We start from the raw sequence: 22,577 nt of genomic DNA, 5'->3' as shown, positions 1-22,577 counted from the left end.
TATATTCTGTTCGAGTAGTCGATGGTTCTGGTGGCGTGTTCAACATTAAAATATGCTATTTTTTCTACAATCGGCATTCAAACTATAGAGTTTATACAATTTCATCAAAAAAACTTCAACCTAAACAACTTTTCTGTGGTTGAGTTGCTGTGAAGGCGAAAAAAATTTGACAATCTGACAATGTGATGTTTGCGCCAAAATCATACAGAATTGTTACAAATTCAATAAGAAAAACATTACAAAATATTCTGAAAATGTACTACTATCTTATATTTTCAATTTACAACCAATCTGAGTTTGAAGAGTTCAAAATAAGAGATCTCAAAATTCGACCACCAAAAACCACCACCAAAAAAGCCAAGGTATTCAGAAAGAAACAAACAATAAGGTAAAATTCTTTATTATTGAACTGAACCTAAATGTAGCTTTTGGTAACATAATATTATAATGTTATTTTCGTTCACCTGCGATGTTTTTATAATAGGTACAGGGTGATTTACTGTTTGAGCGGATTCCTTTGTCAAATTAATGATAGTTTGTCATATGAATTTTTCTAGAATTCTTATCCCCAGTCAAGATAGATCCTTCCAGGAGTAGAAACAATTCGAGAATTCTGATTTTTTCTCATGGACTGATAATAGGATCGGGAGGAAATTTAGCAGAAATAATAACCTTGTTCAAACAAGCATATCCAAATTTGTATAATTCTTCCCTGTACTCATGAATGATTGAAATATTCAACCCCTGGAAGTATTTTCCACAGAACTTCTAGATGGATGAAGATATTGAAACAATATTTGCACCAAAGCTCAGCTCATTAAATTTAAATTTTTTAGCTGCCTCTCATGTTTGCCCTAGAAGCGATAGTTTTCGAGTAAATTCAATCTGAACAAAAAGTTGCAACTATTACCATGTGCGAGTATAACCTAATTCAATTTTTCTATGGTAATAATTTTTAGCTGATAACTTCAACAACCTTTAAAATTTGTTGAATTGTTTTATGAAAATTACTGCTCATTTGTGAATCGTTGGAGAAATTTACGAAGAATTCATGGACGATATTATTTAGTTAATCGACTCACTAGTATTATAGACAAACTTGAAAATGAATTTTTCGCGATACCATATTGATACATACTAAGCCAAATTCAATACTATAGGGTGTTTTTTTCTCGAGGTATATAACTTCAAGTTGGCATTACTGTTCGAGATGGCGACCGATTTAACAGGTGTTAAGTGATTTATTCTCAGTTTGGTTTGGCAATTCATCATGAATAGACTCACGCCTGAACAAGGCTTGCAAATAGTGTAATTTTATTTCGAAAATAATGGTTTTATGCGAAATACGTATCGCGCACTACGTCCATTAGCGATGAAGCGCACTTCTGGTTGAATGGCTACGTCAAAAAACAAAACTGCCGCATTTGGAGTGAAGCTAATCCTCAAGTGTATGTCGAAACACCGTTACATCCAGAAAAACTGACTGTTTGGTGCGCTTTATGGGCTGGTGGAATCATTGATCCGTACTTCTTCAAAAACGATGATGGCCAGAACGTTACAGTCAATTGTGATCGGTATAGAGCCATGATTACTAACTTTTTCATTCCTGAATTGAACAACCATGATGTCCAGGAGCTGAAGTTCCAACAATATCTCTAGAAATGAAAAAGTTATGGGACTTTGAAGTTGTGCTTGAAAGAATAATTTCATAGTCTAGTGTGTGACGTCACGCCACTTACACGAGGCGACTGGTATTCGCAGAGTGCTTACGAATTCATTAGTGTACAATCACTTGTGCCGTTCGTGTCGTGTTTTGTTCGTTACACGATGACTTAAATAAAAAAAAATCCTACAAATATTGTATTGTGCCTATGTGTGCAAGCACGACAATTAAAAACCCCAATAAATTGTTTTTTCATGTACCAAATGACATGAATCAAAGGAAGTGGTGCAAATTAATGAGGCCTGACTTAATTGGACCTTAAACTACTTCATATGTGTGTGAAGATCAGAATCGATTCATACCGGATTATATACGGGCAGTAAACATTACTTTTTTCTCTTTTTACTTTTTACTCCTCACATAAATATTTTTTGCCATTGATAATGGATAGACTTCAACAACCAGTACTCAACTACAAACTGTTTATTTTTTTTTTATACGCATGTCTCGGGAAAAGACTGAGCTTATAACGCCCTTTCAAGCGCCCCGAGATGAATTTAGAAGAAATCGGTTTGTGCGTGTCTTAAACTGCTGTAAGTTGTAACCAAGGGGGAATACATCTTGAGGTAGGGTATTCCATAGCCTTGCAGTTCGGTAAAGAAAAGCCTTCTGATACACCGATGTCCTAGCTGTAGAAAGATGCAAGACAAACTGGTGACTATTATCGGCTAGCCTTGTTCTTCGATCAAATTGAGCCCCTGGAGGAATCATGGAGGCAATGGCAGCAGAACACCTTCCGTGGTAGTATCTGTAAAAAAGGCATAAGTCTCCAACCTTCCTACGGTGATCGAGACTATGAAGGTTGGCAGTTAACGTTGGATCGTCTATTAGGCGCACTGCTCTTTTTTGAATGGAATCAAGTAGTAGTAACGAGTGCTTAGGAGCTGAACCCCAAGCATGAGAGCAATATTCTATAGCTGGACGCACTTGAGCCTTATAAAGTAATAAAAGCTGCTTTGGAGTGAACAATTTCCTCGCACGAAATAGATAGCTAAGCTTCTGTGCAGCTGACTTGGCAACTGAGCAGACATGCTCATGAAACGTTTTTTGAATGAATCATCGTTATAATATGAACCATGATGAAGAAAACTCAAAAGTAGGTAGGTACTTACTTGAAAAGTTTAACTCCCATTATTTCAGCACTGACATAAGATAGATTTGAAGAAAAAAACTCCATCACTGCGAATATATCTATTTTAGGCAAATTGTCACATTGTCCTTTCACGAAGCCTTCTTCCATTATGGTGACATAAAAACAAAACTCGAGTTAAAACTACACTGTACAACTACAAACGGCGCGAGAGCCTTGGCGCGGCTAAGTAGTTAAACGTAATTTATAGTGTAGCGATCTCAGGCAAGTGGCGTGACGTCACAGACGAGTCGGAGACCAGAAACGTTCCGCGCTAAAATACGTAAATTTAAATAATCTATTTCTCAGTCATTTATTGATGGATTTTCAAAATTTTTTCACTGATTTATCAGTTTTGCTCTATATTTTAATTATATCGTGTCAAATATAGTATTATCAACATCACTGAACTAGTCCATTTGTCAAATTTCAGCTCGAAATGTGTGCTAATATTTGTATGCTCATCTTCCTCTTCCTCGCTCTCGTACTCGCTCTTATGATAATGCAGGCAAATTCCAGCTCAATCTGGCCTAGATTTTTCCCGATCGCGCCACCGTGGTGAATGAATAACCATGGACCGTTTTCCGTCGAAATTTAGCATAGCCGGGCCAAAGGAAACATCCAACAATACTTTAATTACGATTCCACGTCACGAAACAGGATCCATTAGGGTGGGTAGATTTTCGACACACAATGAGGATCATTGATAATGGGCCGCTTAATATCAAAACAGAGACGAAACTTCACGGGGTGGGGAGTAAGGGAGAAACGCAAAACCGGATTCTCAATACGAGAAACTTGTGGAAAGTTGGCTTTTTCTCTCTCCGGAGACCGCCGGAGGTTATATCGAATTTGTTTCACTTAGGGCGACTTTTCAGAACATCCCGATATTGAAGATGGGATATTTGCACACAAAGTGAATTTATCCCTGGCCACCATATTTGTTTGTTGGCGCCTTTTTTCTTCTAGAAGTGGTGGTAGGGTGGAATGAGTGTTTCAGTTCTTTTTGCTGTTAGATAGGATAGGTATCAATTAGCATTGATAAATAGGCTTTGAAAACATACCAGAAAATTTTTTTGCACTGAAATAAGAATGCAACGCCAAGCAGAGCAGACGTAGAACTACACTGCGCAAAAGAATTAACACACATTAGGGAAATCTCAAATTTATTTTACAACTGAAGGTGTTCTCGATGATAATTATTTTTATCACAATTATGCATGCATATGTTAACCGCTTTCAACGTTTTTTTCAATACAGATGTTTTTTCCCCGCAGGAATAAAAAAAGATGAGATTATCAGATTTTGAATGTATTGGCTCCATTCTGAAATCAGTTGTTGTCGATCAATTCTAGTGATCAATAGTTTTTCTTTCGTTTGATTTTCTACACTCGATCGCTATGCAACGCGAAACACGCTATTTGACCCAAGAGGAATGTGCCCAAGCGGTAGTTTTGCGAGAAGAAGGGTGGACATATACAATAATTGCAGAAAGGTTTGGAGTTTCACATACAAGTGTGTCCAGAATATTGCAGCAATTCAGGGAGACATGTATGAATGTCCGAAGACCAGGACAGGGTAGACGACGGGTAACAACTGCCATTCAAGAACGTTACTTGAGAGTTTCTTCGTTGAGACAACGGTTTGCACCCGCTTGCCTCCTTCAAAATCAGCTTGAGCAAACTCATGGGGTGCAAATTCGCACTCAGACAATAAGAAATCGCCTCAGAGAATATGATTTAAGGCCTCGTGTCGCGGCAAGAGGCCCAGCTCTTACCCCAGCCCATCGAAGGGCGCGTTTGGATTTTGCGAGAGAGCATATCCATTGGGAAGAGGCTGATTGGGAAAGAGTACACTGAGCATATCTTTCACAGATGAGTCTAGATTCTACCTCTACCATTGTGAGGTCCACATGAAATATATGTTCAGTGCACTCTTTCCCAATCAGCCTCTTCCCAATGGATATGCTCTCTCGCAAAATCCAAATGCGCCCTTCGATGGGCTGGGGTTTTTTTTTGACTCACTTGCATTGCGACACATTCCTTACACCAGTAGGTAAACTTATACCGGGAATGAAGCAAGCCATTTCTGGATATTTTGTGCCATTATCAAACAGGCGCTCGGTTTGAGCATAAACATTTCCTTTTATCCCAAAAGAAGAGTAACTTCCATTTGCTTCAAGATTCAAGGAACTGAAATTTTAACATGGGTTGCTTCAATGAGTAACGTCAACATACCATTCAAATCCAGAAGGATGGTCCCTTCAAAAGTCACCTCTATAATATTAAGGTTTTTCAAGAGTAAATGAGCATACTAGTGTTCTAGACATCTAAGTCATAGTCTTGGGATATTACCTCTGATTAACGAACACAACCGAGATATTCAGACCCTAAAAAATTTCAAATCTCAAGTATTTCATTCGAGAGTAATCGAGAATAATCTTGTTCAGGGTGACGGAACAGAATGATAGAAACGACTTCGACCTCTAACTTTCATAATTTGGCCAAAATGATATCCCGCTGTTACTCTGGAAGAAACCTACTAAAGATTATTCTTTAAATGGAACAACCCTTTATTGTAATGATGCTATTCGTGCGCCAAATGTTTATTTGGATCTGGTAATTGTTAGGAAGGGTTTATATTCGTCATCCGTCCTATTGATCTGTCAATCAAACTTCAAATCTGCCTGTGACGATGGGAGCAGGCGAAATACATCCCCTAAAATGGATTTATACTATAGTTCTTCATCAAGTCGTTATTTTCATCGTAAAACGCTTCAGGTGTGTAGGGCTTCGAATCGATCTTCACATCAACGACGTGCTCTAAATTTGATGTTATTGACAGATTTAAGTGATAACATACATATATTTCATGTCAGCTAGATGTGCTTCACAAGTTGACAGAGCAATAAAAAATCGAAATATGTTGAATTTTCGCTGAAAAGGCAGTTTCCTTTCATGCTGAATATTTTCCGAATTTCACGAAATCGACTAGTGTTTTTTAAAATGATTTCACAAAACGAAATATATACAGAGTGGGCCACATATTGATAGCAACTTCATTTTTTCAAATGGAACACCCTGTATATTTTTCTATATTTGACTAGCTCTTTCTCCCCTGATTTCAAATATATAACATATGTTTGGCCTATCTCTCTTATTCTGAGTACCACAGAGTTTCAAATTTTAAGAACCACCTGGCATGCAAGCTGGCAGTTTTCAAGTGGTAGGCTGCGATAACTCAAAAAAGAGCATTTTGAGTTGTCGCAGCCTGCAACTTGAAAACTGATTACTGAGCATGCTAAGTGGTTCTTAAAATTTGAAACTCTGTGGTACTCAGGATAAGAGAGATAGGCCAAACATATGTTATATATTTGAAATCAAGGGAAAAAGAGCTAGTCAAATATAGAAAAATATACAGGGTATTCCATTTGAAAAAATGAAGTTGCTATCAATATGTGGCCCACTCTGTATATATTTCGTTTTGTGAAATCATTTTAAAAAACATTAGTCGATTTCGTGAAACTTTTGTGGAAAACATTTTTTTGTACCTCTTTTGGTAACAAAGTTAAAGGGGGGGTCAAATTATGGTGAAAAACCCGGTACATTGAGAGAAATACAATTCAACTATACTGAAAGAGCTTGCAAAACTCCTTTTGAGGCTTCAGTGATTTTTTGAACTAATTGAAGATAGGGGTGTCTTATTAGATCAGATATAATTCTATACTAATTTTTTTCTAGATGTTCAAGCAGCAATGCCTCTCCATAATGTTACTACTACCCTTTCGAATAGTCCTGCCGATTTCATTGAAACACACACCCCTGGAAGCACAGAAAAACAACCACAGAAACATATCCATCATACTGGACAACTTGTTGAGAGGGTACGACAACAGTATCAGACCTGATTTTGGTGGTGAGTCAACTTTAACCTGTTTATCTGGGGATGCGTGAAAAGCTTTTTGCACTGAAAATCGTTGGGACAGCTGCCAAAAGAGCAATTTTGAAATCCGTTCATGAGAATTGAAATGTTCTCCGTGACATTAGAAGTTCTTCGCTCAGAAGGAATGATTCTTCAAGTTGATTTTTTTTAATGGTTATGGCAACAATTTTTTGTGCAGTTTCAAAAAACCTTATCACTGATAAGAATTATCTTTTCGGTCAAATTTTGAAATTGATTAGTATATTTTATTGTAGAAAATACCGAACTAGATCAAATTAATATTTTTCTCATCGAATGGTAATAAGTGTGAATTAGTTGATTTTTTTTACCTATTTTTTATATACATCAACATATAGAGTGAGTTTTGGAATACCCCAATTTCTATATCGGATTTATATACAGGGTGGCCATTTGAAAACCAAACAGACGAGATTACAGACGAAATAAAGTTTTTCGATAGAAATGCTCGGACAGGTCGATTTCTGTTTCGAGGGGGACAACTTAAGATGTAGGTTACGGACGCATAGCGCTTCAACCCTTGCTGCTACAACCCCCACCCCCAATTTTTGAATAGGGAAGATGGGGTGAGTGATACCTCAATATAAAGGTATTTTTATACTGATTTCAGCACAGTAATTATTTTTTCATTTTATGCATTAGTTCTCGAAATATTCATGCGTTAGTTAGTTAGGAAGGAAGCCACAGTCATGGTTGTTTTGAAGCTCAAAATGTCGATTTTTCACAAAACACTACAAGTGCCATGGAAACACCACTTCATTTTCAAATACTTAGTTAAGAATATTTCGAGAACTAATGCATAAAATGAAAAAACAATTACTGTACTGAAATCAGTATAAAAATACCTTTCAAATGAGGTATCACTCACCCCATCTTCCCTATTCAAAATTTGGGGGTGAGGGTTGTAGTAGCAAGGGTTGAAGCGCTATGCGTCCGTAACCTACATCTTAAGTTGTCCCCCTCGAAACAGAAATCGACCTGTCCGAGCATTTCTATCGAAAAACTTTATTTCGTCTGTAATCTCGTCTGTTTCGTTTTCAAATGGCCACCCTGTATATTTTGGTGTGCAAAAGAGATATGTCTATTATTATGGTGGTATTTCTATTATTGTCATTTCTGAAATGATAATGAACTTTGTTATTTCAAATGCATTACCTTGTATATTTTTTCCTTTCGAATTCCTTAAGAAATACTGAATATTTTTCATTTGTACCCTATTACCTACCTAATGCCATCATTTCAAAGTTATAGCTACATTTACATTTCTTATATAATGGAGCATATGCTAACTGTATGTAAGACTGCAGAAGATGCAGAATTGGAGGTATTACTTGATCAAGACTCATGTCAAACGTAACAAGAATTGGTGGATCATTAGGAGTGACGCTACAAGCCATTACAAAACGCATGAAAGTCATGGGAATTATTCAGAAACAAGGAAATTAAGTGCCGTACGAGTTGAACACATGCTTGCAAGGCAAAGACGGAAGGGATTTCTGCATCGCATTGTGCCTGGAAACGAAAAATGGATTCATACGATAATGCCAAGCGCAGAAAATCATGGGGATATCCCGGCCATGCTTCCACATCGACAGTCAAACCGAATATTCACGGTTCCAAGATCATGCTCAGTATTTGGTGGGACCAGCTCGGCGTAGTGTATTATGAGTTGCTAAAACCGACTGAAACAATCACAGGCGATCGTTATCGAACGCAATTTATGCGTTTGATTCGAGCATGGAAATACAAACACGACACACGACCTGGCTGACCAGCACTTCCGGATTAATGGAGAAGTAAAAGATTGGATCGATTCGTGGATTGCTTTAAAATATGACAAGTGTTTTCAACGCTACAGGAAAGATGGGAGAAAGTAGTGGTCAGCGATGGACAAATTCTTTGAATCATAAATGTATAACCAGTTTTTACAATAAAGCCTCGAATATCGAAAAAAAAAGGCTGAAGCAAAGTTGTACGCCTATGTACATATAATTGAAGAATCTCCATTAACTTATTATGTTATGTCTAAATTTCGGGAAAAAAATGGTGGAAGCAAAGTTGTACGTCTATGTAACTTTGTCGAAGATATAATTAATAATAATAATTAATAAATTATGTTATTTAGGTATAGGAAACATAGGAAAAATTTTCAGTGGTTCTCAAGAAATTCAAAAGACAAATTATTCACAGGGTAATCCATTTGAAATAACAGAGTTCATTATTATGAACACCAGAATATAAGCGATGTCACAATACCAAAATCTATAAAATCGTGCGACCACTTCAAAAAATGAAACTCACTTTGTATATTTGTCAAAGTAATAGACTGCATGAGGATGTCAATGGAATATAACGACCTTTTTTATAAGAGAATAAATGATAACTCTTCAACGGAGATTGACGATAGATAAATAGGAATAATGGACTGCAGAAATCTAACCACAGTAAAACGTGTTTCCATCAAAGGTGAGTAGGAATAGGTCGATGTTTTTTGTTTTTGAAACTCATCGGTCAACACAACGACCGATGTTGGGTTCTGCAATACAGGTAAGCTCAAAAAATAGGGACACCATGCTATCGCTACTCACCTTTGATGACAGCACGTTTCCCTGTGGTTAGTAATCTGCTTGTGCGATATTCTTGAATATTTTTTTATGAATTTCTGTATTCCACAAGACATTCCATTCTGTGCGAGAACATAGAAAATCCCACTAAGCGCATAGGTCTTTCCCTGCGCTAAATACAGATAATAACATCGTCGAATTCAAATTGCGAAACACAGGGAGGATTTCTCGAATTCACCTCCCTGGCCTGTCTGAGGAATGTCGACATCCTCGTCTTCTCAAGTTCGAATGAACGAACCAACCCTCCCCCTCCCGATGTTAAACACAAGTAATGTAATAAGCAACTTTGCGGTATTTCAGGTTCGCCAGCTGTAGTAGAGGTCGACATCATGGTAAGGAGCATGGGACCGATATCCGAAGTTGATATGGTATGTGAATTATTTTAATGGGATAACGGGTTAGGGCCTTGCGCCACGTCAGACTTTATTTGGCACCCCCTTGTTTCGGGGTTAAAAATCGGGGGAGTATCGCTATACGCTTGATATCCTTGTTTTTCTCGATACAGTGCTGGTTGAAATTTGAAGGACCCCGCAGGGTTCTTATGGAAAATGGGTCCTAGTCGAATTGGCTGAAAATTTAGTATAATGTAGTTTATGAAGTCCTGATCAAATGTCTCCATGGGCACAACAAGATCTAATGTACAGTTTTTGAGAAACAGGGTGTCAAACATGCAGAGAGAGGGTTGTTACTCACCTTTAGAAAATCAATAATGTGGCGACTTTTTTGTTACAAAAAGTTGAAGATAATAATTACAATCTCAATATTGTCGACACGAGTTGTAGTAAGAAGTTATAAGACTCCGTATACAGGGTTATTAATAATTACATAATTTTTTTGTAATTCTTTGAACAAACTCAGTCAAACGCAAAAGCTCGTAGTCTGGCAGAATATGTGAAAAACATTTGATTTTAATATTGGGTGATCTGAGGTTACTATTATACGGGGTCTTCCACATTTTTAGTTGTAATAATTCAATTTTTTTCAGGAACTTATAGAAAAATTAAACATAAAAGTAGAAAACTAAATATAATATGATCAATATTCTGCGGCTCTTGTCTATTTTTTGCTTCTTGTACGGATCCTGGTCGACCGCATGATGATGCAGCAATCAAATGGGAGACTACTGCATTAAAAACATTTCTTACCAGTCCATACCATGTCTGTTGAGACATTGTAATTATGATTATGTACGGATTCTATTATTTGTTGATGGCTTGCATCCGATATTAGCGTTATATGGAACGTACCAAACATTCGCTCGGCCTATCCCCTAACCGAATTATATGATCCGTACAAGATGCAACAAATAGACAAGAGCCACAGAATATTGATCATATTATATTTAGTTTTCTACTTTTATATTTAATTTTTCAATATGTTCCTGAAAAAAATTAAATTACTACAACTAAACAAGTGGAAGACCCCGTATAATGGTGAACTCAGATCACCCAATATTAAAATCAAATGTTTTTTACTTATTCTGCAAGACTACGAGCTTTTGCGTTTGACTGAGTTTGTTCAAAGAATTACATAAAAATTATGTAATTATTAATAACCCTGTATACGGAGTCTTATAACTTCTTATTACAACTCGTGTCGACAATATTGAGATTGTAATTATTATCTTCAACTTTTTGTAACAAAAAAATCGCCATATTATTGATTTTCTAAAGGGAAGTAACAACCCTCTCTCTGCATGTTTGACACCCTGTATCTCAAAAACTGTACATTAGATCTTGTTGTGCCCAGGGGGACATTTGATCAGGACTTCATAAACTACATTATACCAAATTTTCAACCAATTCGACTGGGACCCATTTTCCATAAGAACCGTGCGGGGTCCTTTGAAGTATTCGAGGTTTTTTCATTTTAGAAGAGCTTTCACATAAAATCGGGAGCTTTTGCGGGCTTCTTTATCTTAGTAATTTACACCACCCTTATTTTTCGTTCGCAAAATGACCTGCTACCTTTGAGTATACACTGTGTCCGTGAAGTATGGATAAAATTCATTTTTTCTACATTCATGCAAAAAGCAAAACTTTATTGAACTATATTTAGTGGAAAAAAAAGTTCTTTATTGCACTAGTGCAATAAAGTTTTTATTGCACTCATCTGTCATTCTACTTCAACGTGCTGTCATCATGACAAACAAATATTTCAGCCTGAAGGAAATAACGATGTACAGTTACCAAGTACTAGTACGTTTACAGCAGTAACAAATCAAGAAGTGGATTTAAAAAGTACTTCACTACGAAATATTCATATTGAAAATTGCACCAATTGTTCATTCACTTTCAACATTGAGGGTAAAAAGGCCGTTAGGCCGAGTTTTTTTCTACATTCTTTCAAAATGGTCAGCACATAGGAACGAGTAAACAAAAATATAGCCGTATTTCATTCCACAATCTCAAAAAAAACCCTGACTTGCAGTCATACATCCATCTAGCAAACCCTAATTGCCGGCATTTTTCTCTTCTTCTTCCAGACCTACTCGATGGACTGCTACTTCCGCCAGACCTGGGTCGATCGCAGACTGGCGTTTCCCGGAAACGCCAGCGACACGTTGGCATTGAGCATTTCCATGCTCGGCCGGATATGGAAACCGGACACCTATTTCTATAACGGCAAACAATCCTACCTGCACACCATAACCACCCCCAACAAGTTCGTCAGACTTTATCAGAACGGCAGGGTGCTCTACTCGTCTAGGTGAGTATGTATAAGACGGAAAAAAATTGGCGATTTCTATTGGTAGATATCAAATTGGATATTTGTGTGTTTTTGTATATAAGTCTTGTCGGGGGTAGACTCCTTTAATTTTGAAATATCCTCAAATCTGAATGTGGAGTAAAATTTGGAATGTACAGGGTGGGCAAATAAGCGAGGTAAGCGGCTATATCTCAGGATCCATTCATCGTAGCGACTTGCGGTAAAAAATTTTACCACTAAAGTGTACAAGAAAACACACTGGAAATTGTTTTGAAGTTCATACCTCTACCGCTAGGGGGCGTAATAGCTACCGTCGAATAGAAAAATGAATTTTACTCGAAAATGTTTCAAATGAAGTTGCAGAGAAAATAACATCACTATAATCCTTGGAAAATTCTCTTTTTTTTTGAATTTTCACTTTCGATTTCACGATATCAAATAAGGGTAGGTGAAAGGGAGAAATCTGACTGATTGAAATGCCGGTATCTTCAATTTGGCTCAACATTTTTGAGGAAATTAGATCTCGTCTGAAAGATAATATCTTGTTGATGGAGGACAAAATATACTCATGATAAATTTGTTTTTGCTGCTGTCGATAGGGGGCGCTAAGTCGGAAGTTCATTGTTTTGTTCATTTTACTCCGAAATTTCAAATGTAATGATAGGATTTTCTTAACAGAAACAGAAATTCCATCAAATTTGCATGAAAAAACCTGAAAGTCGCAAAGCGATAGTTTCAGGCGTTCTGAAGTTATGGCCGAAAAAAGATATTCTTCAACTGATGCACTGCGAAAAACCAAATTTTGTCTTTAAGTTCTGACAGAAACAGAAATCCCATCAAATTTGTATGAAAAAACCAAAAGGACGCAAAGCGATAGCTTCAGGCGTTCTGAAGTAGACGTCAGGATAAGAAATTTTCAATAGGTTATGGCCCATTGACAACTGATTACAAGTTACGAGTTGTATGCAGTCGAAAGAAGGTGAAAATTAATTTTGATATGAAATTCTGGGATTTTGGCATTCATAAATGATATGAGAAATCAACATAAGTTTGAAATTTCAACTGGCAATAAGCATTATGTAAATTTGTTCAAATTGCAAATTAATGACAGTCTGCTAGGTCCACACGTAAATACCTACTTTCTAATATTATTGAGTGTCAAAACAAATATGAATAAACCTGATTCGATTCTGGTTTTCTCCATTTTCCGGATGAAACCAGTCGCGATTTTCTTCTGTAACGTCCATATTTCAACGATCAGAGGAGACCCCTGACAATCGTTGACGTATATACAGAAGGATGACGCACGGATCAAAGTATTTTGCAGGTGGATATACTGAATATTTGATGTTGAAGTTGCCGAGGTCAACCAAGAAAAGTTCGGCAAGTATACCTCGATGGAAACTTTGTTCTGAAGTATCTCAGCCGCTATCGGTTTATGTTCGGCCCGAATGCGAAAGGGGGCGTAATACATCCCTTATTAAATAACTTCCGAACCGGACTGTTATGATTTACGACAACGGTTTGAAAGTCCACTCGATTGTTGGTGTTTTTTACTTCGTATACTTTATGTACATTCTTTGCTTCAAGAGATTGTTGGAACTAGGTATTTTTGTTGAATTGACACAACTGAACGTTGTTAAATCTTACATCTGTCCTTGATTAAATGGCATTACTTTCTGAACGAAAAAGACATAAGAAATGTCGAAAAATCATACACAGTGTTGTCATTACAATCATTTAGAATTGTATCATTCCTAACCTAACCTAACGTTCTGAATTAAAATGACATAAGTAATGTCAAAAAATCATACACAGTACACCTAACCTAACCTAACCTAACCTAACCTAACCTAACCTAACCAAACCTTCTGAATTAAAATGACATGAGTAATGTCGAAAAATTATACATAGTGTTATCATTACAACCATTTAAAATCGTATCATTCCTATAGGAGTACCCTTCATAAATATACATATGTCAGAAAATTCGACAGCATTATCCATCAAACTACAGAATCTATAATAGGCGAAACGTTGTGCGATTGAAAATTAGTTTTTATCCACGTTTTTCCGAACAATCAGATCATAACGTCAAGCAATTCTATCGTGATTCGTAAATCAGATTTTAGGTCAATTTGAAATGTTGCCAAACATATTTCCTGTTTAGCTAAATATCGATTACGATGCAATCGGTAGAAATTAAAATCATCGATTAGTATTAACATTGATTACATAAACAGCATTCATTTGTTGAATTGTGCAATTGGCCCTTAGTAATTTTATTTCAAGAGTAATCTCACCATCGAAAATAGTCCCGCTTCTTCTTCTTTATTGGGTGCTCTCATCCGTTCTTCCGGTATTCATCACTTGCTATCGATACTTCCACTGATAGCTGGGTGGTATCAACCCTCTACGAATCGGGGCAAACTATGCAAATATGGTGTAAAGTTACGGAAGAGGAAATTAGTGAGTGGCTTAATTAAAGTTGGGGAACAAACGAATGCCAGTTTACCGCCTGATTTCGGAGCATTTCGATTCAAGGGGGGAGGCTGTTGAACCGTTTAAACATTTCCGAATAGTCCGGGAGCCAGTAACAGATATACATGACCAAGTTCCTCTCAAACGGTGATTAGTAGAATGCATCAGGTAATAGTAATAAAAAGCCTCGTGAACGTCAGCTACGACTCTGCTGGGGGGGAGAGCGGCGGCAGCCCCCCAAACACGAAGAAAAAAAAATAAATTCAGTCATTTCCTCCCAACTGAAAATTTGTCAAATTGTAGCTAACCCAATATCTAGACGAAAAAATTCAATCAGCTGGCTATAGCATGGTGGATTATACGTCAGCTGGTGCCTCAAACATGAAAAAAAATATATATTTTCAATGACAGCTCTGACAGCGACTCTGATAATGAATCAGAGAGTGCCACACTCGCGAGAAAAGGACTTTCTCCACATGTTGCACAATAATATTTAGTTACTTCCACTCTCTGATTCAGTATCAGAGTCGCTGTCAGAGCTGTCATTGAAAATATAATTTTTTCGGCAACCGTCCGGGAAGTGCTCACTTCCTGGACGCTTTTTCTCTGAGAAAGTAGCATTTCCCGGCCTAGTCCGGAAAGTACGTACTTCCCGGACTAGGCCGGAAAAGAATCATAGAATCCATAGCAACCGAGATAACGGCTGACAGTTCATATGAAATTAGTTGTCAAAAATTTGCATGTTTTTTGATCGCAATCGCAATAAAATATGGAAAGCAGCAGCGATAGTGTTATTTTACATGGTTGCCGAAAAAATATTGTACGCAACATGCCCGAAAATGGTTTTTTTGGACTCACAGACTTCCAGGACTAGCTTAAGCTCATCCTGGAATTTTGTCTATTCGTCCAAAAAAACCCTATTTTCCGGACTTGTTACGTAAATTACTATTTTTTCATGTTTGAGGGACCAGCTGACGTATAATCCACCATGCTATAGCCAGCTGATTGTATTTTTTCGTCTAGATATTGGGTTAGCTACAATTTGACAAATTTTCAATTGGGAGGAAATGACTGAATGTATTTTTTTTCTTCGTGTTTGGGGGGCTGCCGCCGCTCTCCCCCCCAACCGAGTCGTAGCTGACGTTCTCGAGGCTTTTTATTACTATTATCTGATACATCTCACCAAGTATCTCTCGAGAGGAAATAATCAACCAAATTTGCACCTGGCTCCCGGACTAGAACACTCCCTCCTATGATTATCAGCCGAAGAAATTGGGAAATTCGGGAAAACCTTCGAGACGCGAAGGGAAAACAGGACTGCGATGCGGCATCGGACTTTTTATTGGCACAGAAAATTTACACAACTTATACGCTTGAGTAGAACCTAACGGAGTGATTTACTCGAGTTCATTCGAAGACGGGAGTTAAATCAAGTTGTGTTCTCGCTAATGCAAAATAATTCTTAGTGGGTTACTTTTTCAGAAACTGTATTCGAACACGCAGTGAGCTTTGACAATGTTATATCCTGACAGTCTGTTTTAATATCTTCCTGCAAGACAGAGATATTGAGTTTGCTAACAAGTATACCACTATACCAGTACCAGTAAATCTCGAAACTGACTCATAGATGACAGCATCAGTGCCATACAGTTTTTTATAATTAGTAGAGATTCACGGCTTCACTTGATATTCGAGCTACTTGACTCGAAATCAAGTCAAAGTCTTCAAAAAACTACTACTTGACTTGAAATCAAGTCAAGTGTTGGCAAAAATTTCAAATCGAAAATCGAGTAGAAAAATGAACTTTACTCGAAAATGTTTCATATGAAGTTGAAGAAAAAATATCATCACTGTAATCCTTGGAAAATTCTCTATCTTTTTGAATTGTCACTTTCGATTTTACGATATCAAATAAGGGTAGGGGGAAGGGAGAAATCTGTCTGATTGAAATGCCTGTAACTTCAGTTTGGCTCAACATTTTTGAGCAAATTAAATATCATCTGAAAGATAATATCTTGTTGATTGAGGACAAAATATACTCATGATAAATTTGTTTTTGCTGCTTCCGATAGGGGGCGCTAAGTCAGAAGTTCATTGTTTTGTTCATTTTACTGCGATATTTCAAATGTAATGATAGGATTTTCTCAACAGAAACAAATATTCCATCAAATTTGCATGAAAAAACCTGAAGGTTTCAACTGATTCACTGCAAAAACTAAATTGTGTCGTTAAGTTCTGACAGAAACAGAAATCCCATCAAATTTGTATGAAAAAACCAAAAGGTCGCGAAGCGATAGCTTCAGGCGTTCTGGAGTTATGGACGAAAAAAGATATTCTTCAACTGATGCACTGAAAAACTAAATTGTGTCTTCTTTCGGTCATAACTCCAGAACGCCTGAAGCTATCGCTTTGCGACCTTCTGGTTTTTTCATACCAATTTAATGGGATTTCTGTTTCTGTTAGAACTTAAAGACACAATTTGTTTTTTCGCAGTGCATCAGTTGAAGAATATCTTCTTTCGGCTATAACTCCAGAACGCCAGAAGCTATCGCTTTGCGACCTTCAGGTTTTTTCATGCAAATTTGATGGAATTTCTGTTTCTGTTAAGAAAATCCTATCATTACATTTGAAATATCGCAGTAAAATGAACAAAACAATGAACTTGTGACTTAGCGCCCCCTATCGAAAGCAGCAAAAAAAATTTATCATGAGTATATTTTGTCCTCAATCAACAAGATATTATCTTTCAGACGAGATCTAATTTGCTCAAAAATGTTGAGCCAAATTGAAGTTACAAGCATTTCAATCAGTCAGATTTCTCCTTTTCACCTACCCTTATTTGATGTCGTAAAATCGAAAGTGACAATTCAAAAAGATAGTGAATTTTCCAAGGATTACAGTGATGATATTTTTTCTTCAACTTCATATGAAACATTTTCGAGTAAAATCCCTTTTTCTACTCGACGGTAGTTATTACGCCCCCTAGCGGTAGAGGTATGAACTTCAAAACAATTTCCAGTGTGTTCTCTTGTACACTTTAGTGTGTAAATTTTCTACCGCAAGTCTCTACGATGAGTGGATCCTGAGATATAGCCGCTTACCTCGCTTATTTGCCCACCCTGTACTATAGAGTGGGACTTGGGTAGAACATCTCATACTGGGTCCTATCAAGCGCAACTTGAAATATTCAAAAGGTGGAAATAAAAGATCCAAATAAAAAATTCATTGCAGAAATAATATTTTGTCCTGAATCATGAAGAATAAAACATTCATAATTCCTATTCAAATAGAACGATTTCCAAGTTAAACCCGAAAGCAATGAAGACACTTCCGGAAGCTTAATACCTGAAAAAACCGGCTCCTGGCAACTCAGAAAACGAAGCAGTTGTTCATCGCGAAGGCTCTTCATTATTCAGAATGCGATAACGTGAAAAAAAAGACCCGACTCCTCTCCAAGCTCTAGGGGCCGGTGCCAAAGAGATTATTTGTGCGTTTACTCAGTAGAATTATTCATCTCTAGATTGTCTGTCCCGTCGAGAGGAACCACACACCGAAGGGGCATTTAATACCCCGCCCCTATTTGAATTTCAAAGACCCCTGGCGTGTCGGTCGCCCTCATTAGTGAAAAACCCCGCTTGGGTCACACACGTTGGCCCCACGCCTCGTTCCGCCACTGTCTCGGTCATGTGTGAGATTAATGTTTTCCTCGGGTTCTCTATGGGGAGAACACGGGTTGGGAGGTAGATAAGCAGGAATTCAAGGTTATCAACTCTGTTTGCCATTCGAAATGCGTAGTATTGAAAAAAATCTAGGGAATCATTCGTATGTTGTCATAACTTGAAGGCACGTCAAGTAGCCTAAAGCAAAAGGGCCTTTAATGTCATAAGAAAGTGGTGCGAGGAAGAAGGTCCAATGCCAATCCTGTGTAGAGCTTGGGGAGAAATACTTCTAACATAATTTCATATCTAAGACATACAAGGTATTTCATTGGGAAACGGAAATACTTCACAGGTGCATAGGTGGCACCAAGGCAGTTCTGGAGATACCCCACTTATTGGGTCTTACTGTCTTCGTAGCCGAGATACAGGGTGTTTTATGAATTTTGCCCGTTTCTTTCAGAGGCCATATCAAAGGAACCACTCGGTATATTTTCTTCATAATTGGCAAATATGTTCCTAATTAAGAGCCCAAACGTATCATGCAATAACCGCCTTGAAAATCTAGGTCCGGGTTTACAAAAAATTATGAATCCTCGTAACAACATCCTGTACATCGGAATTTTGAAAATCTTTTTTGATATTCGGAAACATCACTAAAAACTAGACTGAGACTTATACTTCAAATCTTCGCGCAGACAGTTTTACTGCACAAATTTTCAACGTAAAAGTGAATTTTTGAGTAATTGCGGTTTTTATGTTTAATAGGCCATCCTGGTGAATCACCCTGTATATTGTTCTTCAGAAAAAGTCGATTAAGACTTATGAATTTGAAATGGATTTAGAAATGGGTTTCTCATAATTTAGTCAGTTAGTACCTTGATTATGTTCAAAAGTGATTACACTTTTGGATTAACATAGGAGTTTTCTATTTCGGTCTTCTTGCAACGTCTGACGTAAGGATCGCTCAAACAAGCTTCAAGATAATTAATGAAGGTTGAATAGTTCAAATCAAGGTGGAATTCCCCGCCGTGAAATCATATTCGTATCTCGCGTTCGAAGTTTTCGGATTGAATATTTGAAAAGCAACGAGTTACAGACGAAGAAGGCTGCTATTCCAAAGCTTAATCTGATTTATCTCGTTCCTCATCTGTAGCTGCAGCGATTTTGCATGAGTTTCTCTTTTGATGTGTTTCGATGATCTTTGTGTACATGTATTTAGAGAGATTTCAGTCGGAATTAATCCAATCGGAATAGTTTTTTTTTATGGAAAAAGAGGCTGTATCAGATATATCGAAATTAAAAGCAGATTACATCAGATGGAGAGGTTGGGGTCGATGTGTAGAAATTAGTCTTTCGGAACTCGACCAATTCATTATGAACCCTGCCTAGCAGTTCCCAAAGTTTTTTACCCTATGGGTAAATCTTACAACGTCCATGGCTCTGACTATCAATGCGTGAGGATTTATTATTATTTAACTAGCTTGCCAAGAAACGTGCTTAAGCTGGCTAGTTCTAGATACAGGGTGTTTCATTATAAACTGTATATCGTTGTATAGATGACACAGGGAGAATCATTTTGCCTTATGATATATACCTCGTTTTCGAAGCATAAGCGAGAAACAGGGTGTGCAATATCATTTCTGAGCAATATTCTATTGAGTGTGGCCTGTTATGTATAACCTTTGTGTTGACGATTTCTGGTTATATCAGAGTATTTTTGAGTGCTTACCTAATACGAATACGAGTATGAAAATATAATCGGAAAATATCAAACGGTTCATTCATTACGGCCATCTAAATTTCTCCTTCGGTCCTCTAACATAATTGAGGAAACAACGACAGCCTAATTTCAAAATTTTGAAATAAGTCTGTCGAAATATTGCAGAGTGTAATATATGTATGTAAAATGAAGTTACCGAGACATCGACTATTAATTTCTTTCTGTGTTTTCCGGAAGTCACAGGCTACTCCACGAAGTTATAAATTGCGGTTTATCCTCATTTGAAGTTCGACTGGAATAATAAAAAATAAAGGTTCTAATTTGAAAAGATTTTTGAGGAATTGAAGTTGTTCGAGTTTATGATCTTCTTATAAACACCCTGTACATTTCTGGTCCAAACCGCAAACAGTCTCATAATACTAAGTATTTGCAGAATCGAGAAAAAAAATTTTTCGAAAAAAGCTTTTTCTTCCGAAATATTCAAAAAAATGTGAATCCTCACGACCAAATTTTTTTTATAAGAATCCCATTAACTCATGAACCGTTGAGTTTTCATCCAAGGTATGTCATAATGCCAAAATTGTCATAAAAAAGCTATCTAATGATACAATGCCCATTACATGGGTGTGCCATTTGAAATAAGAAAGTAGTACTCTGTTTCCGGTATTACCGGAAGTTGTAGAGATTTGAAATTATTTCAGAGAGAAAGATCATTGTCTCAAACCGCAATATGCAAATTTTCAGCCCAAAATTATAATTAGTATTCCATAAACGTCTAATAAGCCATCTTGGTGAATCATCCTGTATACACGAACATGTTGACATGGTTTGTTGAAGAGGTGCTAATTCAACAATATACAGAGTGGTCCAGATTTTAGTGCAATAATATCGACATCAGATAGAAAAACTCTTTTCATAGAAAAAAATCTCATAAACATAAACAAGCTTCGTTTTCGAAATGCAGGGTGTAACAATTTTTTACTTATAACTCTAGTATTATTACATTCATTGTTTTTATTTTTAGGTATTAAAGTCTTGATAATGTCTGTTTCGAATTAGGCGAGTATCTCCTGGACACTCTGTATTACCTATATCTTATATGATGAAGAATGTTTCATAATGATTAATATTTGGTTGTGCTTGGTGTTATCTAGTCTGAGAGGTATTAATTAGGTGGAATCAATCTCTAAAAAGGCCCTTGATTAAAATGATAGGGCTGTTACTCAACAAGAGGCATAATCTAGATGTGTTGCAAAATGGCGGATGAGCCGGGTCCTCATCATTCTCGATAATAAAATGTACAATCAAACATGCTTCATAATTTCGGCCTTCTCGAATATGACAAAGAATTATCCGCCTTCCTTTGTTGCTGAGATACCTTTCTATTATCATAATCCGATTTACCGAATCGAAGAAATAAGTCAATAAGAGCCTTAAAAGTTATGGCAATCAGTTGAAGGCAAACATTCAATCATTCATGAATTTTATAGCGTCATTCTATAATAATTTGAAGATTGAATGAACTCTCAGTCCATATTTTTGAAAGTACAATTATTGAAAACTTTGATTGTTACATTAGAATGCATAATACATCCCTGCATTGAATTATAATCCAGGTATGAAGTGGTTACGTTTGTAGTACCTTTGTCAATTGTATTTATAATGGGAACGTTCAAAATTTGACTACTCAATGCAGGAATATAGCTAGCCAAAATTTTAGCAATATCCAGTTTTTTCTGTGCTGCAGTTCTACATAACTTTCAGCAACAGAAGAGCTCTTCCATTCTCCATGTCATTTCAAGGATATTATATTTTCTCCTTCATTTAGCAGGTGAGAGGTAAATAATTATTTATTGTTATGCTGCTCAACTCGATTCTTCTGAATGCACCAGAATATCTGATAATTAATATTACCTGCAATTTTGTCTTGCCAAAATTCAGATAAGATAAAAAGATAAGATGTGATAATATTGAGGATGATATACATATCTTGATATCGAGGAATTCAAAAACTTTTCTATATCTTAATATTCTAAAACCTCAGATTTATTTGGAATATATTTTCTTGACGAAGATTTCAATAAAGATTGTCATTTCGAATAATACGATTTCGAAAATCAATATTATGTTATCGGTTGAGTATACAATACATCGAATAGGTTTTCTCTTCCACAAATTTGACCACATTGAGCCATCAACTTTTGAACATAATTCTAACCGTCCATTACTATATGGTTTCAATTTTCATAATGCAGCATTAATCAATTGTACAATATAACTTTGGTCAATAAAAATGACGTTTGAATTAGAATTTTTCATTCTTGTCCTTAGTAACTAATTAATCGTTTCCGTAGCAACCACTTTTCGCTCCGGCGGAGGAAAAGTAAAACTTTTCGATGACCCGGTCAGTCGAGAAAAGACGTTGTTATTGTACGTTTGAAAAAAAAATAATTAATGTGTATGATTTTTTTCGATTACCTAACAAGAAAAAAATCTACGTCCTTAGCAATTCCTAAGACATAACCGATTGGAAACTACTTAAAAACATATATGAATATCCCTGTCATCATCT

At 36.7% G+C, this 22,577-nt stretch overlaps 1 protein-coding gene across 3 annotated transcripts in view; it reads left to right on the top strand.

Annotated features, from left to right (window-relative positions):
- Positions 1-22,577, top strand: part of LOC123684400 (gamma-aminobutyric acid receptor alpha-like) — a 97,436-nt gene that overhangs the window by 47,952 nt on the left and 26,907 nt on the right. For 2 of the 3 annotated variants that reach the window (XM_045623646.1, XM_045623648.1), the window contains exons 2-4: positions 6,593-6,767; positions 9,737-9,804; positions 11,922-12,145. In XM_045623646.1, coding sequence (XP_045479602.1) covers positions 6,593-6,767; positions 9,737-9,804; positions 11,922-12,145 — 467 coding nt within the window. Of the gene's footprint in view, positions 1-343; positions 389-6,592; positions 6,768-9,736; positions 9,805-11,921; positions 12,146-22,577 lie in introns of those variants that run through there. The other variant, XM_045623647.1, reaches the window with a different exon arrangement.

This window comes from Harmonia axyridis, chromosome 7 (genome assembly GCF_914767665.1).
Source record: "Harmonia axyridis chromosome 7, icHarAxyr1.1, whole genome shotgun sequence".
Taxonomy (NCBI): Eukaryota; Metazoa; Arthropoda; class Insecta; order Coleoptera; family Coccinellidae; genus Harmonia; species Harmonia axyridis.
This window is presented reverse-complemented; position numbering and strand designations above follow the sequence as displayed.